General features: G+C 38.3%; 1 protein-coding gene across 2 annotated transcripts in view; it reads left to right on the top strand.

Annotated features, from left to right (window-relative positions):
- The window catches only part of FGD4 (FYVE, RhoGEF and PH domain containing 4), a 57,521-nt gene extending 44,188 nt beyond the window's left edge, over positions 1-13,333 (top strand). For both annotated transcript variants that reach the window (XM_059472024.1, XM_059472025.1), the window contains exons 12-17: positions 1,023-1,053; positions 1,221-1,316; positions 2,251-2,376; positions 4,899-5,039; positions 6,177-6,317; positions 6,502-13,333. In XM_059472024.1, coding sequence (XP_059328007.1) covers positions 1,023-1,053; positions 1,221-1,316; positions 2,251-2,376; positions 4,899-5,039; positions 6,177-6,317; positions 6,502-6,759 — 793 coding nt within the window. In that variant the 3' untranslated portion in view covers positions 6,760-13,333. The remainder of the gene's footprint in view (positions 1-1,022; positions 1,054-1,220; positions 1,317-2,250; positions 2,377-4,898; positions 5,040-6,176; positions 6,318-6,501) is intronic.
- The last annotated feature ends 8,046 nt before the right edge of the window (positions 13,334-21,379 follow it).

The raw sequence follows: 21,379 nt of genomic DNA, 5'->3' as shown, positions 1-21,379 counted from the left end.
TACCATTTCTGAAGCATGTTTTAATTAGAAGAAAATTGATACAGCAAAGTAAGTTTATTTTGTTAGCTTTCCTACATTACCCATAGGAGAAATTTTATTGCATTAATTTATTTTAGGTGAGGGAAGCACAGATTTTTATCTTTTGCTTTGTGGTCATTGTTAGAATACATTAAGTCTGTACAAAACTCTGAAGGAATAGATGCCACAAAGCTCTTATTCAATTATATTAGAAAAATCTTTATCAATGTATGAATAGTGAATGTACCCTATGCCTTAATGTCCTTAACTCATGAACTTTTATTTGACATTGTAATAATTTTTAATTTACTCTTGGCATATTCTTTAGTAGGAGGATTATATTTATTATTCAAAGTATTATTGGAGTACATTTTCAATTACTGTTTTAAACAGCTGGCAGATTATTTCTTTGGAAGGCTGCTGGTCAGGTACTATGGTTAATAGCCCAGCTTTTTGTTTTTACTGTAAGCAGGTAGGAAGAATGATTTTGACTGCTTGGAGGGGTTTCTTCTTCCTCATGTGCAGATGGTAGGTGGGAAGGGCAAAGTAGTTTAAGATTCTGCCAGCTTAAAAGTTCTGCTAATACTGCAAAACAACAGGTGGGGAACTGTTTTAATTGAGATGTTGTAAAGGTTCTCTTTTGCATCCTTCAGAGCAATCCATAGAAAAATTAATTTTTGTATGACTGGTATTACATGGTGCAGCAGGGTGTTTTCCCCAACACATTATCCAAGGAGGAGGCAACTCTTGGAGAGCAGATACACTGAAGTGTTAATTCTCATGTTTCTAACTTGTCTTCTGGTTTGGTTTGTTTGGGTTTTTCTTTTGTTTTTTGGTTTTGTTTTGTTTTTGTTTTTTTTTTTAAAGTTGGACAGTGAACAATTAGTATTGTTTAAATTCTTGAGAATTACTGAAGCATTACGTGGCTTTTGCAAGAAATTGTTGATAGTGGAATAATGTTTCCTAAACTAGTCTGAAACTAATGTGTCAAATATTTCTTTTAGTTCTGAACAGGATAAAGAAGAATGGATAAAGGTAAATTCATCTACATTCTTCATTTGCTAAACATTTTGTCACTGAAGCAATTGGAAATATTTGTGTTTTCTGTCTCTACCTTCTTTCTGCTGATCAATAACTGGTCAGAATGCAGAGTCTGTTTTAAATTTTACCATGTCTGAGGAATCTCTCCACTCTTTCCTTAGGCACTTCAGAGTACTATTGAAGCTTTTCAGCAGAGGAATGAAACTTTCAGAAATGCTATTGCTAAAGAATATGAAGACATGCCTGTTGAAGTCTCTGTAAGCTGCTCTTATTCCTTTGTACCCTTCTTAATACCCATTGTGTTCTTCAATAAGTGGAAAAAGTTTGGCAGAAACTTTGTTTTCAAGCTCATCATTCCTAAAGCAGAGTAATCAACAAAGCAATCATCTTGTTGGTAATTGTTTTTCTTCAAAATGCCAAATCTTGTAAACAAGCCTCTATCTTTCTCGAAACACATAACAGAGCACCCTTTCAGCGATGCATCATGATTTTTCACTGGGTTCTTTGTTATTTCTTTTATAGATTTCAAAAAGCATCTTGAGCTATGTTTTGTAATTTCCTTTCCAGAGGATGAGTAATGAGGCTTTTTCTGGGGTTCAGGGTGTCCCCAGCAGGCTGCAATGGGGTCCGGATAGCTCTGACCTGCTCGGCACAGCTGTCTGAGCAGTTCTTTGCCACAGGCAACCTTAGCAAGCTTAAGTGACATCAGCTCTTTCGTGATTATCAGCTCATTGTGATTTCAGCCCTTCAGCTTGCTAGGTGCCTAGGCAGGCAGATGCAGGGAGACAGAGGAGAAAGGCTGTGTGAGGTTCCACAGGGGTGTCTTTATTGAATCTTCTGTGAAGGTTCCCAGTGACAGCTTTTCTGCCTGAGCTGGGCAAAAGCAGCTCTTTATATAGATTTCCAAAACCTCTTTCAGGGGTTTTGGAAATTGTCCTATAGTAAGGGTTAAAGGAAAGTGATCTATAGTCTTACAGAGAGATAAGCAAGGGGTCCAAAGGTGGAAGAGAGGGGCTTCTAGTCCAGTCACCATGACTTGGCATTTCCTATCTTGGGCTTCTGACTGCCAGGGAAGTCTTACAGGCTCTGGGCCTGCTACAGATGAGAATAACTATTTTCATTATTTCAAGTACTGTGCAGTTTTTTCCTAGCTTTTAAAAGTCTTTTCTCCTCCTCCTGGCCCTCCTTTAGAATGCTGAGCTTGGGAAGAGGGCGCCGCGGTGGATCCGGGACAACGAGGTCACCATGTGCATGAAGTGCAAGGAGCCCTTCAACGCGCTGACGAGGAGGAGGCACCACTGCCGAGCCTGTGGACATGTGAGTGCCAACCCCCTGCTGCAGCTGCTCAGCATGGCTGCCAGTGTCTCCAGGCACCTGCCTGGCTTCTCGTGGCTCCTTGGCATCATAGAAGCTTAGAATGGCTTGGGTTGGAAGGGACTTTGAACATCACCCAGCCCCTGTGGTCACCCAATTGTTGCGGTGTTGTGGGGGTCCCCAGGATGAGGTGAGAGATGAGAATTGACTCCAAGTCAGAGAATTATGAGAGATGAGAATTGACTCCTTCTCAGAAGGCTGATTTATTATATGATGATATTATATTATGTTAAAAGAAAATTATATACTAAAACTATACTAAAAAAAGAGAAAGGAGACCTCAGAAAGCTAGACAAGAATGAATAATAAAAAACTCCTGACTAACCAGAGTCCCAACACAGCTGGCTGTGATCGGCCATTAATTAAAAACAATTCACATGCTGGGTAAACAATTCTCCAAATCACATTCCAAAGCAGCAAAACATGGAGAAGCTGAGGCTTCTCATCTTGCCAGGAGAAGAAATCCTGGCAAAGGGATTTTTCATAAACAATCACAGTGCCAAGTGCCAACCCCAGTGCTGCAGGCAGGGACCTTCCAGCAGACCAGGCTGCTCGGAGTCACATTCAGCCTGGCCTTGAACCCCTCCAGGGATGGGGCATCCATCCACAGCTTCCCTGGGCAGCCTGGCCAGTGCTGTGGAGTTTGCTGCTGCACTTGAAGCTGGAAGAAGCAGCTCTGCACACCACCAAGCAGCCTCTGCCTGCTCTAGTCATTAGAAACACATATGCTTGTGTATAATATCCCAAGGCCCTGCACAAAGTATATTGTTAATTTTGAGAGAACTCTACTAATATGAAGAGTTTCAAGACTGTATTAAGATGGCATAATCCAGCAAAATTTCAGTATATTGTTAGTTTTGAGAGACCTCTACTAATATGAATAATTTCAAGACCATATTAAGATGGCATAACCCAGCATTATTTCAGGCAGCACTGGCTGGCTCCACCAAAAGAACATAAAACCCTGCAGTTTTCCCTTAGGTTAACTTGGAGCTGCTCCTAGCTGGGTTCAACAAGTGTGCACATGTGCAAAGCATCAGGGAAGGAGGGAATGTGTGGGTGGGGAGAGAGTTTTGCTGCTGCTTTCCCTGTGGGGTGGTACAGTAACATATTCAGCGTGAAAGCAACCATCAGGCAATGGCAGTATGACTTGTGAGTTTTCAGAAGGTAACAAAAGAACAGCAAACACACTGTGCTTTCTTTTCTTGCCACCCAGCAGCTCTGCCTGTCTCCACCAGATGGTAGCACAAGCTCAGGTTTAATATCTGTTATACAGGGTGTTTCGTCTGATTCCTTTCTGATGTTTTTAAGTGGTATGAGGGCTTGTTGCATTAATAACACTGCTTTTGTGCTTTGCAGGACACTAGAGACTTTTTCAGAAGCTCTAAGTTATTGGTTTTACAGTTGTCATAGAGGGTTTTTTCCCCAGATCTTTTTGTCTTAAAATTCTGTTAATGTTCGAAGCACACCCTCCCTTTTTATTTCCCTTTTTGTTTAGACTCTAACTACTTCCCTCTTTTATAGTTCTATCACATCTCCTTGTGCTTTAATTTCAAATTTTTTCATGGGACTTAATTTGGCAATGATGGCTCTCCAAAAGTGACTAATTTGGAATACTTAACAAGGATTGTCTAGGGCTACAAGCTGAAGGTGCTGATCTAGATTAGCACTGCAAAGCCTTGGTCCACAATAAAGTTTTGTTCAGATCTGTTAATGGTTCAAATCCATTTATCTACCTTTGTTTCTTGAAATAACTTCACTCATATTTTTTTTATTCAGGGCATCTTTTTTCATGTGAAAGAAAAGTTCTGTGGAAAACCAGTTCTAATGAAACAACTTTGATATGAGATATCAAAGTTGAAATATTGAAAAGAAAAATCAGGAAAAATCAGTGAATATTGACTTATTTATTCTGTGTATTTATGATTTGATTTTAAAATTGTAAATTTTATATGTATAGGTATATGTATGTACACTGAAATATGCTATTATTTCTTAGCAAGTTAAAAATGTAGCCATTTCTGATTTTATCAGGATTTTATCATTAAAAGGTCATCTCAATTGTAGGTTTTTTTTAATCCCATAACCTCATTCTGGTTACATAGAAAACCAGGTGGTAAATTTACCTTTTCACACTGGCATATAAAGAAACTGCCAGCATGGTTTGGGCTATATTCTGATTCTATACTAACTTGAAACTACAGATATAATTAAAAGCTAAATGTGATTTTATGCAAAGTGCAAAATTTCCAGCCAGTAAATAGGAAGAAGCACTTCTAGTTAAGTAGTGGCACAAATTTGGAAAATCATTATTTTCATTTAAGTTATTGCTGACATATTATAAAGACATCTTTCTCGTTCTGTATAATTAAAAATATACTACAAAAAGCTTAACGCTAATTTTTATTTATATTTTAATAAACTTCTATAAATACTTAAATATTATATGTATTTCCTTTTCTAAGGTGGTTTGCTGGAAATGTTCCGATTACAAAGCACATCTCGAATATGATGGCAACAAATTGAACAAAGTCTGTAAAGATTGCTATCATGTTATAATTGGTTGTACAGACAGTGAAGAAAAGAAGAGGAAAGGCATCTTGGAGGTATGTCATTCCAAAATACTATATATGTATAGCTGCAATCTTTTTGGTTCATCAGTAGGTGAAAAATGGTAGTACTCTTGCAGAGTTTATTTTCTCTTTGAGAAATAAAAAGTATGTGGATCAATTTAATATAATTCCACAGATTTTGGTTTCCAGTACTCACCTTTGCAAAATTGCCTTGTTTCTTGCAACTTTACATTTATTAAGGGAATTATAAACCTTAGAACTTGTTTGCTTCTTTCAGTTACATCAGTTCCTGTGACAAAATGTAACCTTCCCTTATAAATTTTCAGTTTTCTTCTCTTGCACTTAAGCTTTCATCACACCAAACCACTGCTACCAGTTGGTTTTTAAAAATATATACCCAGACTGAAAGAACTGGGGATGGCAATGAGGAGAATGGGGCAGAATTTTGCTCTTCCTTCAAAGTCTGAGTAGTAAGATACTGTTTTGATCAGTCTATAAAATGGGCCTTTAAGTTATCAGGTTGTCCTCAGCTTTTGGCATCTGAAAAGCCAAGGCCAGTGGAAATTTTAACACATAATTATTTTGTGTTCTTTCTTATCATCTCAAGTTCACTATTTAATTTGAGTAGCATTTCACTCTGTCTACAGGTTTTAAGCAATTAATCTAATCTTTTCTCTAGGATTAGTGCTTGAATGCTCATGTTATTCTTAAAAATGTGTTTGAACTTGATACTGTCATAATATTTTGACTGCCAAAGTAGATAAGTTCTCATGTGGGATAGTTAGTGGCACTTCAGTGCCTAACATGGTGCTATTTTGGAAATCAGACATTTTTGTAGATGCTGGGATATAGAGAAAGGCAGGCTGTGGTGGCAAAATGAAAATTGGAGTGATATAGGAGTCTATAATCCAAAGTTACTGATGAAAAAGGAATGGGTTACACATGCTAAGGGAATGTGTGTTGTGATTGCACATGTGTAATATATATATATATTCTCCATAAATCCAGTCCTTCATGATCTTTCTTGGGTATTTCCTGAAGCCTTTTTGCAGATACTATCCAAGAGCTGATGTGAATGGCGATATATTTCCTGCTTTTCTGATCTTTCTGGTTTTGGTCTTTATTGAAGGAAAGTTTAGTTTCCTTTTTATGCTTTCTGCTGCCTCCTAGATTGAATCTGCAGAAGTCTCTGGAAACAGTGTCATATGTAGCTTTCTTCAGTACATGGAGAAGTCCAAGCCCTGGCAGAAGGCATGGTGTGTCATACCCAAACAGGAGGCTCTTGTGCTCTACATGTATGGTGCTCCACAGGTATGTACAGGGAAAATGGGAAAGATTTTAGTAATTTTTGTCACTGGTATTTGAGGAAGAGACAGCAAACAGCTTGGGAGTGGAGGAAAGATCCAAGTGTTTTCACCAAACTGTACAGCAAATGAGAAGTAATGGGTAGATTAGTTGTTCTTAAAAAATAACAACTTCTTATTCTTCTTCTTAGGATGTGAAAGCTCTGGCTACAATTCCTCTTCTGGGCTACACAGTGGATGACACCCCAAAAAGTGCTGACCTCCCCCACAGCTTCAAACTGACCCAGTCCAAGTCTGTGCACAGCTTTGCTGCAGACAACGAGGAACTGAAACAGAAGTGGCTCAAAGTTATCCATTTAGCTGTCAAAGGTGAGACACCAGAATGTCAAAATGAACTGCAAGTGAATTTAGAAGAGCAGCCTGAATCTTCTAAAAGATCTGAATGCTGAAGCACAGGAACACATGGCATTTTTAAAAATTTTTAGTTGAAATTGTGGTTAACCTTTGTGTTAACCTTTCTTTGCTCAATCAAGGAAAAAAAAAAAGAAAAACTTCCTACTACCGTACACATCTTGGCACTTTATGTTTGGGAAAGAATTCTGGTCTTTTTAGGGATCTTTTTCTTATATTTATGTTCTGTCAATAAAAGTGATGTACAGGTCCATTTCAGAGACTTTTAAAAAAAATGTGAATGCTATTAAAAATACTTACTAACTTTACTGTACTACTTGTTCGTTGTAATGCAATTTTTTTAAAATCCAGTTGCTCTTCAGTTAACATTTAAGAATACAAATATTTGAAGCCTCCTACTTACATGTTAGGACTTGCAACAGGATAAAAGATATACCTCCACATTGCCAAAATAGATCTGTACTTAAATATGCAGGGACAGTTTGGTTCAATGTATGTAGTTTATAGATTGATTTCCACAGTTCTGTACATATGTTGTATTCACTTGTATCTTTTTAATTAAAGTAATGCAAATTGCTTTCACAGGTATATTGGCTTTTAAGGTTTCAATTTATCAAGGAAACAATCTAATGATTTTCAATGTAGAAATAAATACCTAAAATATGAGAAAACTATATATAATATATGTACAGTATTAAAAATGTACAATACTTGATTATTGCTTTGATTTCATGATACTGGGTTCTTATTAGTGAATAATTTATTTTTTAAAAAGCATGTTTTCTATTTGAAATTAAACACAGTCCTAAATTGAAAAATACTGTTCAGTGATTTGTTTTAATAGCTGACACTTAATGATCTTGACATTTTTATGCATCAAAGAATTGACAGTAATGTAAGTGGCATGCAATGGACAAATGAGTTCCAGTTGTGTTTAAACAAGTAGTCGCTTTTCTTCAGTGTCCTATCACTGTTAGCTTTTAAGAGTGCAGTAGTTTGTTGCTCAAATGCAGTATGTGGTTTGAGAAAAGCAACAGATTCTAGTAACCTTCTGGGAATGTGTCTTTTTGCTATTATGCTTATTGGAGCAAAAGAACAATTTGAACTTCAGTTTTTTAATTTTTGTAGAAGATTAGGTATTGTAATGCTTATTTATGACAACAATCTTCAAGGATTCTTGTTTTAAAGTGGAGCCTGGTTTATAAAAATTTAGTATGAAATCTGAGCTTGCAAATCTGAAATTTTATGAACTAGCATTATTTCTTTCCTGTTCCTGGGTACAAGGACTCATTGGCTTTACAATATTAAGTTCCTTATGAACTTCCATTCCTATTAGAGTTTTTATACATAGAGACAAATGACTTCCATAAAATTTTTACTTGAGTGAAATATGGCAAACTCAGAGGTAGTGATTGACTATCAAAATCATTGCTGTCTTTCCTTTTTGAAACCCTTTAAGGAAGGAAAATATGTAACTTCTACAATCAGCTTGTCATAAGAACATTCAGAAGTCTTACTTCTCAATAAATCTGCAATCTGTGTTTTAAATCATGTCAAGCTGAAAAGCTCAGGTTCAATTTTGTTAGTAACATGACAGATTTAAATTGTTGGGTTTTTATGATGAGTTTGCCAAACAAATTATCCACTGAACTCCTACTCCTGCTTTACTCTTTCTGCAACATAATAGGGAAAAAAAAACCCAACTCATTTGCATTTAGCAAGGGATTCATACCTGTTTGTAGTGTCAGGCACACATGAGCATGCAGTTTCATCATTCCTTCATAAAAATGTCATGTAAGTTAATGTTAGTGGGATGGATTTTGCTCTCACCTGCACAGATCCAGGATCTACCATATTGTTTAGATTCCATAGCTTTACACCAGTGTTAATAATGATCAGGACACGGTGTGGTACTAACTCTCCAGCTGACTTGGTGCATGTCCATTCTGAATTCTCTTCCTTGGGTGCTCCCTGGGTCCAGATTGTTCTGGATATAACCCTGGTATTGCCTTTATCCAATGTGCAAGCTCTTCTGTAATTCTCTTTGGGATTTTTAGTTACTTCTACTGGCAGCTGTGTTTACCTTTAGCAATGGGCAGCTCAAGCCTGGTTTGATTCATGTTGGTGAATACCATCAGGTTTTTGCCAAGGTAATATAAGATCTCCCTAGCTAATACATGTAATCTTACATATACCTTGGCAAGAAAGGGGGGAACATTCAGGTAAGCAAGCAGAACTCTTGGTGGCTATCTTTCCTTCATGGCCATCTCCCAAGAGTGGCTATCTTCTACAAGAGCCTCAAGTGCAATTGTGGGGTATGGAGAGTTGTCTTTCCACATCCCAATGTATAAAAACAGTTTCCCATGGTCAAGGTGTGGAGTATAAAGGAAGAAGTTGCTTTAGAGGAGTTCTCAGATAGGAAGGACTGAGATATAGTGAAAATATGATGATATGACTGTAGAGTCAGTTAGGTTGGAAAAGCCCTCTAAGATCACTGAGCCAACCATTGCCCAGCACTGCCAAGTCCACCACTAAACCATGTCCCTAAGTGCCACATCCACACACCTTTTAAACACCTTCAGGGATGGTGACTCAACCCTTTCCACAGGCAGCTTGTTCCAATGCTTCACCTCTGTTTTGGTGACAAAATATTTTCTAAAATTCTATCTAAAACTCCCCTGGTGCAACTTCAGGCCATTTCATCTTGTGCTATTGCTTGTTTCTTGGGAGAAGAGACCAATCCCCTCCTTGCCATCATCTCCTTTCAGTGAGTGATAAGGTCCCTCCTAAGCCTTCTTTTCTCCAAGCTGAACACTCCCAGCTCCCCCAGCCACCTCTCACAGGACTTGTGCTCCAGACCCTTCACCAGCTCTTGTTGCCTTTCTCTGGGCCCATTCCAGCACTTCCATGTCCTTCTTATCCTGTCTTTCATGTCCCAGAACTGGACATGGCATTTGAGGCACAGCCTCACCTGTGCCAAGTACAGGGGACAACCACTGTCCTGGTCCTGCTGGCCACCCTGTTGCTGGTACAGGGGACAATCACTGCTCTGGTCCTGCTGGCCACACTGTTGCTGGTACAGGCCAGGACACTCTTGGCCTTCTTGCCCACCTGGGCCCACAGCTGGTTCTTGTTCAGCTGCTGTCAAACCAGCACTCCCAGGTCCTTTTCCACCAGGCAGCTTTCCAGCCTTTCTTCCCCAAGCCTGTAGTGCTGCAGGGCTTGTTGTGACCCAGCACTAGGCCTTGTTGAACCTCTTGGAGCTGGCTTGGCCCATTGATCCAGCCTGTCTGGATCTCACTGCAGAGCCTTCCTGCTCTCTCAGCATCCTACCCAGCTTGGTGCTGTGTAGTACATTCTGTTTGCTCCTGCAAATCTCATCCTAAGCCCGTTCAGTTAAGAGATTAGAAGTAGCAGTTTCTGTGCTGCCTTATTGTTGTAGTGGTGTTGAGCGGTTGAAGGTACTTGAATGGCAGCATCTCTCAGATGAAGCCCAGCATCTGGGCACAAGCAGTTTGAAATGGGAGTTGCTTGTTTGGATGTTAGCCTCATGTTTGTTCTCAGCCATTAAATTTTATACAGGATAGCACAGGATATTTTATTTACCCTAGTGAAACCCATTTGTTTGGTCAGAATTGTTCTCTTCTGAGTCAGAACGCCTTGGCACTCAAATACATGGTTGTATGTGTATTTTGTGGGAAAAGTGTATATTACCAATATTGAAGGACATCCGAAGTTGGAGAAATTCTAAATTTAACCACCCTGTTGCCTTCATTCTCCACAGACAAACCCTCCTAAAACAGCATCCCAAACCTGTGCTTTAAACTGTAAATTATGACTGCAGAGGAACAAATACAAAGTTGTAGTTGCTGTGGCTTTAGAATTATGATGAAAGCAGTGAAATTAAAACCATCATTCTAACAAGGTAGAAACTGTTCCCATTTGAGATAAATTCTTAAATTCTTCAAGGAAAAGAAAAAAGGCATTAAATTTGGGAGCATAAAGCTCCATGTGTAAGGAATAAACTGTAACTAAGCATTCATTCATAATGCATGAATGCATGTGAATGGCTCTGCTGAATTATTTAAGTTTTGCAGCTCTTGTGTTCAAGTAATGCTTGTTTCTCAGTTTAAAAGTGATCACTCTTCTGTGTGATATAAAGCAGATAAAAACTTATTTTAGTGGTTTGATCTGTGTTCAACCAGAACAAGACTTGAATTTATCATTCATATTTTTGGATCATAGCAATATATTTTTTGAAATTACTTATTTTTTCCCCCTACCATGGGAAAATACTGTATCATGATGTCTGCATGTCTGCACCATTCCTCCAGGCCCTCTAAAAATTCTTTTTTGGTATCAGGTACTCCTGCTTGGTTGAAGAGCTGCTATAAAACCTGTATTATGTAGTATTTTCAAATCCCTTTATGCCAAGTAGTTCTGTTTATTTCTAAGTGTATTTAACTTGTATGTGCAAAAAAGATATTGAGAGTACAAAACATTCTCTTCTATTTGGAAAGAATATTAAACCACTTTAATTGCATGTATATATAGTAGCACCTTTTTATGCAAAACCATCTCAAAGTGCTTTATAAATCTCCTCAAAGATTCTAACTCTTTTTCATAGAAAAGAAGATTTTTATTGCTCATGTTTTTAAGTTATGGATGAAGGCAAGGCACTGATTAAATATAGAGTAAATACACTACCACCTAAGTAAAATTTAGGAGAAATTATAGAAGTATGCTCCACAGACTTCCAAGTGGAGTCAGAAGGAAAAAGAATATTTATATTGAAACAAGTGGGAAAGATGTGGAAACACTTGACAGGTTGTTTGGGTTCCTCACCACATAGCTAGCATAAAAAATCATCAGCTTTTCATTTCAAGGAAAGATTAATTAAAATTAAGAAAGGGTAGTTATTTCTTACCCTGAAGGAAAGACTTTCTGGAAAGAAATAAACATTCCATGTAGAAATAATCCTAAGCAATAACAAAAGGTCTTTCTCCATATAGCTGGTATAAACTAGCATGGGCCTGCTGGAGCTATTATACCCTCAGTGATTTAAATTTACATACAATCTGCCTTACATAATATAAGGACACTTGTGGGAGATGAAACTTCCACCATTAGGGAGCTGATGTGATACCAGGTCTCACCTGGACTCACAGAGCTCAGGTGAAGTTCAGATGGAGGTAATGGATGTAGGGGTGAATGTAAACAACTGGAAATATATATCCAAAATAAATGACTGGAGAGAAGTAATTTCGTGGCAGAACTGACTACCCTTAATGTAAATCCATTCTTAGTCTCTGTGGTGTACTGTTATTTGAAATCTGAAATTAAATACATGGGGTTAATGTTTTTTGCTCTAGTCTGTGGCCCTGTTGGTGTGAGGAATTTATCCAGCTGGTTCTGACACATGGGACTGTAGTATGTTCCTCAGATAGGAGTTTTAATCTGCTAGTCAGATTGTTTCCTAATTCCTTCTCCTTTAACAGATGATAACATTAATTTAATGATTACATATGTGTGTGTATATACACATATGCATATGTATGTGTGTATATGTATATATGTCTATTTATATATTTGAGACTATTATTCAGATGACTTGTTTTCAAGCAGTATTTTACAATCAAAAAAGATACACTGTGCTGCATTCAAAATAGAATGTATAATGATTGTGTTGAGTATGCTTTCCAGAAAAAGATGGAGGTTGATCTGCTATTGTGGCATGTTTACTATTTCAGCCTATAAAAACAAACACACGAGCCCTCACAAACACGCTAATTCCAGTGAGGCATTTCAATCAGCTTCCTTTGAAACCTTGTGATTAAATTTCTACCTAGAATAAACCGTGGCATTTTATTTCACCCTTTCCTCTTCCTAGCACAAGTGAATGTAGAACATGCTTTATTCTCAAAATCCTCAAGCAGTTTTCTTTGAATAAAATATGTTTTCAGCCACTGCTGAACACCAGCCTACTTCTGTTTATAGTTCATCCTCATAGATTCATTAAGTATTTATGGTGGAAACATTCAGAAAAGAGGGAACTATATCAAAGCATTTTTGCATCTATGTGCCCTGGTATTTTTAAGCCAAATTTGTTGCATGTAGAAAACAGTTTGCAATAGAAATATTATTTTTTCTAGCATTGTATTTTCTATTCTGCAGCTGTTAAGGCAGATTAATACAGTAATTTTAGTGGGAGCTGTATCAGCTGTAATGTTTAACATCAGAATTACAGGCTATACATGTTCCATTTCCCTTCATTATGGAAGCATTTCTGATTTTAATTGCAAAAAGATTTTCTAAAAAATTAAGAATTGGAAGAATTGTAAATTTGTTTCGGTTTTGCAATAAAGTGAATAATGTTAAAAAGGTGAAATACAAATGCCATTGTAAGTTGTGCAAATGTAAGTCGTCATTTTTATGGTTAAGAAATATATGAATGTAAAAATGTTGAAGATATTGTACATATTTTCTGTAATATATGTATATTTGATCCTAAGGTGGGTGGAGAATTGTAAAAATTAAGCACTTTAATTCATGTTGAGTACCTAAAAAGAACAGAAATTTGTATCCTGTAAAATAAAAGCATCATTAAATAAGTATTGCTGGTTGACTAATTTTTTTTGTCCACTTACCCATTTTGCTGATAAAATCTTTAAGCTGTATTTCTTGCTGTGTGTGATGGTGAGGACCAGTTTTGGAACACTGGTATCTAATTTGCTGAAGTGCTGGTTACTCACAAGTATTGCTAAGTTGGTGAAAGATGTATTCTGAGTTTATAAAGGGTGTATTTAATGCTATGGTGTATTTATCCTAGGTAGGAAAGATAAATGACATCTGCACAGTTTGGTCCAGATTTATGTAATGGGAATGTGACCAGGACGTTATATGAGTTCTTTATGGATTTTTGTACCACCATCCCCATAGAAAAGTGCAAAAATAAAGAAATTGTTCAGCAGAGCCCCAAATCTTTCTTAGTATTACTCAATACTAAATGATCAGCGTGATCTCATGCACTGAACTAAAGTGGTGCTGCAAAGCAAAAAATGATCAAGTAATTAGCTGGATGTGCCCTATAACAGTCCAAACCTGGTTGCAGTTGCCTCTGATTTCCATCATCTGCACACATTAAACCTGTTTTGATTGTATCTGATTTATTCTTGGTATTCTTCTGCAGGTGGGCACAGTGTTGCAGAAAACACAGAAACACAAAACAGAGGAAAAGTTACTGTAGTACTTGGTAGTTCCTGATTGGAAAGAATTGCATACAAGAATTTTCGTTTCATTTCTAGATCTTCTTCTCTTTGCACACACCATAAACAAATCAGTATTTGAAATAAGCACTGATTAACCACAAAGACTAATGCTTCCCTTTCTGTTTATCCAACTTACTTATTGTTCTGATTTTGTTTTGTACTGTACTCTATTCCAAATCTCATTTTCCCCATTAGGCACAATGCAATGCCTTCTGCATGGAGAAAAAAAAAATAGCATTAACCCTAAAAATGTGCTTTAATAAGAAAACACAATTATAAAACTCAAACTACGGGAAATTGGGCACCACAGGTCCTAATTATTTCCTTTAAATCAGCAGGGTTAATAAGCACTGGTATTTCCATGTGGCTGCAAATTGGCCAGAGCCCATCAGGTTGGGGAGGAAGTGGTAGGTGTTGCCTCCTTTGGCTTTCCTGCCTCATTACCAGGGAGCTGTTCTTGGCATTGCATGAACTTCCTGACATGAGAGAAGTGGCAGACCAGCCTTTGGTAAACACAGTATTTGGAGCTGGTTAGGCTTAGGTGCTGTCTCAAATGGACAAGCAGAGGGATCCTTATGATTGTGATAATTTTATTTCACCCCCTGCCTTCTTGGCCCTGTGCACCAGGCAGCCATGGCAATATTTAGCCTCACCAGACTCAGTTCTTGTGTTTGGTTCCTTGAGGAACACCACGTCTGTGTTGTATGGTGCTGGTCACTTTTAAAATTAAATCACTTTAAAAATAATAATAAATGTATAAATAATAATAACAAACAACAATAATAAGACTTTTCCCATTAAGCTTCCCATTCAGACTTTCTCATGCTTGCTACTGTTTAGGCAATGAATATTCATGAATTTAAACATGATTTGTAACATCTGTATGCCGATGGTGGAATGTTAGCGAGGCATTTACACTCCTTTGTTTGGGGTATATACATTTATACAAAAAGAGAAAGTTTCCCTTGTGATCTTCTCCAGAGATGATTTCACACTCCAAAGTCTGGCCATTGTGCTTCTGTCTCAAAAGCACAAAGCTCTGGTGTCATGAGCAGGATGTGCTGTCTGCCCCAGTCAGAGTTGACATAGCCTCCAACCATCAAGATCTTACCAAGAAAATTCATTAATACTTTTTAACTGCCAAAATTGAATTTTTTTTTTTTTTTGTTTGCTGAATGAAGGAAATTACTGCTGTCAGAAGCATTTCCTTATGGAATAGATCCTTAACTGGGAATCTAAGATAAGGTGAATTTCCAGATCCCAAAGCATCTTCATACTAATTTTACTGAATACTACCTTATTTAATTTAAAGATTCTAAAGGTTTCTGGCCTTGATTTATGCATTTGTAACATTAAAATAACACGTGGCAGAAGAAATGGAGATTGTCTTGGGAGTAGAAGCTGGGATTACTCTCTCTTTGGCAACTAGAAGCCTGTTGTCTTCTGCCCCTTCCTACTCCTGTCTGGGAGCCAGGCAGTCCCAGCACTCTTGCATGGAGAACGTGGAAATGAACTTTCTCTTGGGTTCACTGGACACTGAACTGGTACCTCTGATTTTGGGAGCTTGTGTTTGGAAACAAGGCTGGACGTTTGTGCTCTCTTTTGAACATTTTAACATTGTATATGTGACTCAGTTTTCCAAACTCTAGGTAAGGGGAAGTTCCTGCTTTGGGAAATGGGTTTTAGACTCCAACTGCTACTGACCAGGGGAGCCTTCTCTCAGTGTGAAATTAAATTAATGAGCCTGTGGTGGAAGAAGACAGGATTTCATTGTAGTTCTGTTTTGGTGTACTGCCTAGCATGTAGAACCACCTGCATTGCCTCTTTTGTCTTACTTGAATATTTCTTGCAAAGCAAATCCAAATATCACAGCCAGAGGTTCTGGGACACAGCATTTGCAAAAGCCTGCCACCTTATCTCTGCTGTATTTGGGAAGTTGATCTCAGACTAGCACTAAGTTGGTCCTTTGAACTGAATGCCTTTTAGTTGCTGAAGTGCATCCTGCAGTTGTGTTTCACATGGAAAGATGCATCCCTATGCCTCCAGATGAACCTGCAGTGCAAAGCAAAGCATGGCAGGTGAGACATGAAGTGCCTGCTGCCATTACTCTTACAAGCAGGGTGGGATGTTGTAAACCCCATATGCTCAATTGTTACCTTGCCTACTTAAAATTGTGCCAATCATAAGCACAAGAAATGTGTATCACAAGAATAAGAAATTCTCCTCTTGGCACACTATTTTACCTTAAAAAGACTACAGGAGATAGATTGTCTTCTTTAACTACTAGATCTGGAAGTAGAAGACACAAGCTCAATTCCTCCTGAATATCAGCAAGTTTTGGTTGAGGTAAGGTTTGGTTGGGATAAGATTTTTTCTTTTCTGTTCATCTTGAATGCTAAGTGTGCACTTTGTTTAGCAATAAAAGTTACTCACTTGATAGCAGACAGGAGGTTATTGCTTTTCTTCCCAAAACTTTGGTCCTTTAACATAAAGAGTCCTCACCTGAAAACTGAACTGCAAACCATTGGGGTGGTGAAAATCTTTTACTGAAGGAACTGTTTCAGTACTGTGTTTATTATTTCAAGTGACCACCCCAGTGGCAGCAAGGAGGGAGCACTGCTGTACAGGAATCCATAAGGATACAGATTTTACTTTCATCTCCAGCCTAAGTTTTTATCTCTATTGACCCTGTGAGAAAAGCTGATGTCTTCCAAATACCAAAATGCTTGGGCTTTGTTACTGATTTATGAGGTTTGACTGCTGTGCTTGCCTTGTGGCTCTTGACCTCTGCTCTCCCCTCCCTTAACTTGTGACCTGCTTCCAGTTCCACAAGCAAGATTTACCAGAAGTTGTCTGGCACCCCAAATAGCCAGTGGATTTTCATAGATAACTTCCCAGTGTTCATATTAAGAAAATATAAAGAACTGTCAGTTTTTTAGTTCATATTGTCCAGCAAAGTTGCATTCCTGCCCCAGGAAAAGTTTGTTTTGCCAGAGACTGAGTATCAGCACAGGTAAATGCTCCTCTCACTCAGGAATTCCTATCAGCACTGTGATTTCTCATAGCCAACCAAAGCACATAGGAGAGCTTGCTTTGCCAACTCAGCAGAATTCCTGAAATATGGATTTCAAACCTCTGACTTCTGTTGCTTCTGGGAAAAGAAAAAAAAAAGCAAGATTTTGAATGTCTCAGCCTGGGAAATCTGTGTAGAGCAGCCAAACAAAGGATCACTCTGTTAAGGGATTTCAGAAATTTATTTATCTCATCTTCTAATGGTGCCTGGTGTGAGAAAATGTTACAGTTACATCTGTGACAAGGTTGCTCTGGAGAATACAGAAACACCATTCAATTTGACTTCACATAAAATCTGACCTCTGCCAGACCCATAGAATTGCTGTACTGCATGATTCCAAAAGGTGACATTAATAAGAAATAATTTATAGAAGTATTTTGCTAGTAGTGTGTTTGCAGCATAAAGCAGTATGAATGTATGAGGCACAAATTTTACATTACATACTTGATATATTTCAGTAATAATTCTCTAGACAAAAGAGGATGTCAGGAAAATACTTTGCTGAGGTGCTAGTTTGTGGTTTCCTTGTCTGGCACAAATGAAATAAATGGCAAATGACTTGTCCATTACTGTCAGTATGCCAATAAAAAAGACTCAGCTGTCTAAGAAAAATTGAAGCAAATGATGATGCAAAACTAAAAAGAAATTCATATTGTGAAGAAGAAAATCTGGAAATGTTCTCCTGATGTCAAACATAAAACCAAGGAGGCTTACAAGGAAATTAGAAGATGACCAATACAAAACTCATATCAAATTGAATTTATGTATTATATATAATTAGATAATGAAATTTACCACCAGAGGTTGTCATTGGAGCCAAGAATTTAGTGTGATGGGACAAAACCCTATTATATGTTAAATAAAGCAATCTAGTTTGCAGTAACATGGAAGAAATATTGAACTGTCTACTTCAGATCTTACAGCAGTATCAAAATAATTTAACATACAGTTTTTGGGATGATCTTATTACTGCATTTTTATATTTTCTCCAGAGGGCTGATGCTGGAAGGTCTTAGGTGAGGTCCTGAAGTAGATTGATATCAGGTCATATTTGGTGTGGCAGTTCCTGTGTCCTCATGTCAATTAACTTCAATAACCAGTCTGACTACTATTTTCTTTATCAGAACTTTGAGTTTCTTGCTCAGCAAGTCAGCCATGGGAATTTAGAGTTAAAGCTCCACACAGCCATTGCTTGTTAAAATATTTATTGCTTTGGCACATTCCTCAAGAGCACTGAGGTAACTGTTGGTGCAGGCCATGGAACTTCACAGCAGAGGTATTTCTGGCTCTCACTTTTTACCCAGAAATGTGAAATATGTTAAATGTAGTATTCTGATGCTTCTTAGTTTTATATCTTCTTTAGTACTTTCTTCATGCATTCCTTCCTTAATTCACTTCCTCTATCTTCACTGTGCATCTCCCTTGGTGCATCCAGCCCTTGACAGGCTGGGCAAGCTGGCTTCTCTCAGCTTGGTTCAGCAACTGATATTTCCTCTGTGTGCTCCTTGAAACATTACACTGATAAAATTCTAAGAATAGCCATAGTGGGGCAGGCTAGCGGGTGAGCACACAGCGCTGCTCCCCCAGCTCCCAAACACTGCCAGCTCAGAAACAGCCCCAGCTAGATCTGATCCCTACAGGGCTGCTTTTGTACATGCAATGCATTTCTCCTTCTTAATCTAACCCATGCAACATCTGAACCAATTAAAGTTTTACTGTCTTCGGCATCCTTAGGCAAGGGGCTCAAAAGGTCACCAAAGCACCCGTATGGGGCTCCTCTGTTTTGTTCTGAGCTGGCTCTTATTTTCATTAGATGTTCCCAAAATCTCTCTACTGGAAGGGAGAGTAAAGAAATCTGATTCTCTTTCACCCACTCCAGGCTGCTGATGTTTACGCAGACCTCTGGTCCTTGCTACCTTGTGCCATTTTTTTCCTAGAGTGAAGGCTCCTGGCTTTCTTAGTTGGTTTTGACATAGAAGCTGTTCCACACCTTTCATCATCCTTGTTTTTCCTCTATGACTCTCTTCCAGTTTGACACTCTTGCTGAGATGTCCCACTTCTGGTCTAAATTAAGACATAAACCAGGTTTCACTTTCTCCATTTCACAGGGGTGTCCATGAGGTCATATAGCAAAATAAAACTGGTAGGAGAAAAGAGATTTGCATCGAGAAATAAGCTGGTGGTATCCACTTCATTGGGAGCCAGCAGCTTCTTGTTCTGTGCGACTGGGATGCTTTTTTACTTTCCTTTTCCTTTTCCTTTTCCTTTTCCTTTTCCTTTTCCTTTTCCTTTTCCTTCCAGAGACTCAAGGAAGGAGAGGAGATCAGCCTTGACAGGGAACAGCTAATCTGTTAAAAAGATTATTTGCTGTGTCAGAGAAACACTTCCCTTTGTCCTGCAAGCTGGAGAGGTGGATGCCAAATGACTTTTTGGTATTAATGATCTCTGGGAGCCATCAGCGTGCTGAGAGCTAATGAGTGAAATCACTGGATAATGTTTGTGTGACAGGAAGCCCTGACCAATAATTCAGGACCTTCTTCCCAAAATTTTACACGCATTAGCTCTTTCTTTCTCTCTGTGCTGAATACACTGAATTTTGAAGTGTTCCAATTTGCTTAGCCATCTTTATGCTTTTATCACAAAAAATATTATCCCTGTGACGAACAGTGTTAAATTCCTCAGCCAAGAATGAGAAACTTTGTTGAAAAGATGTACAAATAAGAACACATATCCTTGTTCTTTCTGTTGACATTTGAGTGTTTCAAGACATGAAGACTGCAAAAGACTAATTTGTACAGAACAAGAATAAGAATTCTAATGCCATCCAAAACTTGAAACTTTCAGAAGCCTTTTTACTCTGTTGCTTACAAGAAAGAACAAAGTCCAAATTAACTCAGTGCCAGCATATTCATAATTTATCTTTCAGAAAATCCACTCAAAGGAAAGACATTTGAAGATGAGACAGCTTATTTGTTGTGATCTCGCATCACAAGTCATGCTCTGGTTTCATTCTATCTCTTTTTATAACACAGCTGAGTATTAGATCTCACACAGTTTCCCACTTCCTAAGACACCTCAACCTAACCTATTATTACACATCTAGGTTACAGAATTTCACATGATTATCCAAGAGCCTCACAGCAAAACAAAACACATCCCCAAGAAAGCAAACAGAATAAATATAGCTGTTCCACATGTGTCTATTGCAATCCTCAATATGTGAACAGAAATGGAAGAATATTCCTTTCACTGTGCACTTCATAGGAGCAGATCTCCAGTTCTGTTCCTCCCCAGAAATGACCTCCATTATACCTTGTGAAAAAACGCCAATCACTTGTTGTTAAAAATTTAAAAGTTTAATAGTAATAAAATGGTTATAAAAATAGTAATATAATTAGAGTAATAAAAATTTAAACAATTAGGTTGGGACAATACAAGACAACAAAAACAAAGAGTTATGGACAGTCCAGGTGCCTCTTTCTGGGCAAAATAAGCCCGAAAGAGGACACAAGTTAACAGAGGATTAACCCTTAAAAGCAACAGCCCATTGCATATTCATACATCTCATACATGATGCATAAATTCAATTCAAACAAAGGATTCTGTCTGGTCAGTGTCAACTTCTTCCTCTGAATCCTGACAGTGTCTTCAGGGCTGAGCAAGGCAGGAAGAAGTTAGATTCTTCTGATAAGGGAGCAATAAATTCTTTTTCTCTGAAAGATTTAGGTGTCCTGCAGCTGCTATCTCAGTGCGAGTACCTCATTCCTCTCTTTAAAAAAATATCCCACATACATAGTTTCTATTTAAAGTACAACAGTTCCATTTTAACTACAAAACAACAAATTACAAAACTACATTTACCATACTATTAAAATGTGAATACAGCACTACTAATCAGTACAACACACTACATATAGTAAATATATGCATAGAGCCATATAACATGCATTTTTCACATTAGGAAGAATTTGTTCACAGAAGGAGTGATTGTGCATTGGAATGGGAGGTGCTGGAGCCACCGTCACTGGGGGTGTTTGAGGCAGGACTGGAGGTGGCACTCAGTGCCTCGGTCTGGTTGACATGCGGGTGTTCCATCACAGGCTGGACCCAAATATCCCAGAGCTCTTTTCCAGCCTCGCTGATTCTGTGATTCTGTGTAATAAAACCCGGCAGATTTTGTGATACAAAACTGGCGCTGTCCGAGCAGGGCGCGGCCCGGGCGGGGCCCCTCAGCCCCACGGCCTACAACTCCCATGGTGCCCTGCGGCGGCGCCGGTGCGCGCGGCGGGCGCGCAGGGGCTGCCGGGAGCCGGGCCG

Source organism: Ammospiza nelsoni, chromosome 5 (genome assembly GCF_027579445.1).
Source record: "Ammospiza nelsoni isolate bAmmNel1 chromosome 5, bAmmNel1.pri, whole genome shotgun sequence".
Lineage (NCBI taxonomy): Eukaryota > Metazoa > Chordata > Aves > Passeriformes > Passerellidae > Ammospiza > Ammospiza nelsoni.
The sequence above is the reverse complement of the archived record's forward strand: the minus strand, read 5'-3'. Positions and strand labels throughout refer to the sequence as shown.